This window comes from Cyprinodon variegatus, unplaced genomic scaffold (assembly GCF_000732505.1).
Source record: "Cyprinodon variegatus isolate N-32 unplaced genomic scaffold, C_variegatus-1.0 Scaffold398, whole genome shotgun sequence".
Classification (NCBI taxonomy): domain Eukaryota; kingdom Metazoa; phylum Chordata; class Actinopteri; order Cyprinodontiformes; family Cyprinodontidae; genus Cyprinodon; species Cyprinodon variegatus.
Genome location: NW_015150851.1, coordinates 520989 through 523528, shown reverse-complemented (window position 1 = coordinate 523528; position 2540 = coordinate 520989). Strand labels below are relative to the sequence as shown.

General features: G+C 40.3%; 1 protein-coding gene across 1 annotated transcript in view; it reads left to right on the top strand.

Annotated features, from left to right (window-relative positions):
* Positions 1-2540, top strand: part of LOC107092864 (anthrax toxin receptor 1-like) — a 57538-nt gene that overhangs the window by 37881 nt on the left and 17117 nt on the right. Inside the window, exon 12 of the mRNA XM_015387551.1 lies at positions 1990-2068. Within this exon, the coding sequence (XP_015243037.1) occupies positions 1990-2068 (79 nt within the window). The remainder of the gene's footprint in view (positions 1-1989; positions 2069-2540) is intronic.

Here is a 2540-nt window from a genome sequence, read left to right as displayed (position 1 = left end):
GAATTGTTGGCCTGGCTGAATAGGTGAGGTCTTCTGTTTCCCTGTAAAAGGGTTGGGGTTGCGATGATAGCAGGAAGGAATCAACTCTATTGCTGTATTGTAGGTTTTTATAAGCTGGAATCTGAGTCCCCCCCCCCCTCTGTTTAAGGTTGGTTTTTCTCTCTTAACAAAGATGGCTTCCTTCACGCCCCTCTGAAACCACTTGTCTTCTTTGTCCAAAATGTGAACATTCTGGTCCTCAAAAGAATGTCCGCTGTCCATAAGAAGTAGATATTCTGCAGAGTCTTGTCTCAAAGCCAAAGCAGGGCTGTTTTGGTCCACTCTATAAAGCTTTGAACTCCACGCTATTTCTGGACATTTTGAATTGAAAAAACTTCCCGGATGGGAAGAGAAACGTCTTCAAACATGGAAACAAATCCAGCGGATTGTTTTTCAACTTTTTGGGAATGACTATGACCTGAATGAGCACGTTGTCAGAGACAGCACGTAAGACTTACCACATGTAAGATTTTTGTTGCCATTGTTGGTGAGTTAAAACAACAAACAAAACAAAAACAACAAGTTTCAGTGTAGATGAAGTCCACAAAGTGCATTGTACTAAAAGGTTTTTCCACACTTTGCTCCATGGATGAGGATGGTGCTGTATATGTTAAGTTGCAAAAGTCATTTTGGAGGCCTTGGGGGGATTGGGTGTGAAATAGAGGTTATGATTAAGTTGGCCACAGTATTTAGAGGTAAATGAAAAAACAGTGCTGGGTCAGCTGTTGCGGCGGGATCTGCCAACTTGTCTGTTTCACTTCCTTGTTCAACAGCTGTCTCTGACCATGCTCTACATTTCCTCCCTACCTCTTTCCTGTTTGTTTTTATTTCTCATCCAGAACCTTTAATTCTGAAGTTTTCTCTGGATAATCTGTCTCCTTTGGGAATTTTCCTTTCTGTAATGGACTTTTGACCTCCAGGGTTTCACCGTAACCCTGACCTTTTGCTTTAATTTAACCAGCAGACTCAGGGAACAGGAGCCTCCTTAACACTAGGATCTGTGAAGGAAGAATGATTATCTGTCCTCTTCTTGTTTACCTTTGTGGATGCAGACATAGATTGGAGAACGGTTCATCTTTCAAATGGGCTTCTTTCTCTTCACCCCATTGAGTCGCTGCTTTAATGCCCATTTCTAGGAACAGAACCACAAGAAGCCCCAGAGAAGGGGCGGTTCTCAGAATTGTTTTCCACAAATCGGAGAAAGATGACTGAAGAGGTGGGGGGGGGTTGGTTGTTGGGCTACAGATGAGGTTAGAAGTGAGGCATGAACAGAAGTTTGTTTTGATAAGGGAGTCTGTTAGTGAGAAGAGGCATAACTGAAAGTTGGATAATGTCATAAGGTGGATATAATAAAATAAAAAAGCAACTTCAACAAACAAGTCTTTCCTTTTCTGTTTCCATATGGGAGCTTTGTGCCTTCATTGCTGGATCATCCAGTTACTCCCAGCTTGTTTTTTTTAATTGTTTTTAAATGAAGTGGGAAATTAGGTTTCTCAGTTCATTTGGTTAAAGGCGACTGAATTCCGGTTTAAATGAAGCCTGTAAATACATTTAAGCCGATGATTTGTTGGACAACCTTTAACAATATGACCTAGTGGACATTTAGCAGTTTAGCAACTTCATAAGAGACAAAAGACTCTCATTCTGGAGGAAAATAAACTTCCGAAGAGCGGATTAGTCATCGTAATTTGCTCTCAGGCTAAACGTCTGTCTCCTCCATCTCATTATTTATCCCTTGTGTTTTGTGGTTAAAACCCTTTGGTTACAATTACAGTCTCACCTCATAGTTAGCTTAGCGTGACACTTAGATGACGTTATCCGCTGCAAACCCAAGTTCAAATGACATCATCCTTTGAAAAGAAACCAATGCAATTAGACTTTTTACAGACGATATTGTAATTTTTACACACTAATGCCTTTTCATGTTTATTTGTTTAATCCTGTGCTAAGGGTGATTTTTCTCCAAGTAAGCATGAATGATGGTGTTTCCTTCATCGGGAGCAACGTCCACATCACTACCACGGAGTGTGTAAGTAATCTTCGAAAACTATAAAAAGAAATCTACGCAATCGAAATCTTACAATGCCTTTTTGGTATTTCTTTCTCATATGTTTTTTCCCACTTTGTAAACATGATTTGGTTTATTCTGAAACACAAATTGTTGTGTAATTTTGAAATGGAAAGGGGATCTGAAAAGTGTGGCTTGCATTGGTATTTTGCTCTCCTAAGTTGGAACTTTGCAAAAATCCTTTTTGCTGTGATTCTAGCTGGAAGGGTATTTCTCTACAGGTTTTGTGCTACATTTTTGGTAAAATGGCTCAGTTTCATTTGAGTTGATCTGCTAAACAAATCCCCATCCCCACAGGATGATGCTGCCTCTGTCATGGAAATGCAGTGTTAGGTTTCTGCTTTTTGTACATGTGGGAACAAAAAGTTCCCCCCCTTGCTGTCCTCCTCTTTCTCTGACTGTGACTAACTGGATGTGCTCTCTTCATCCTCTG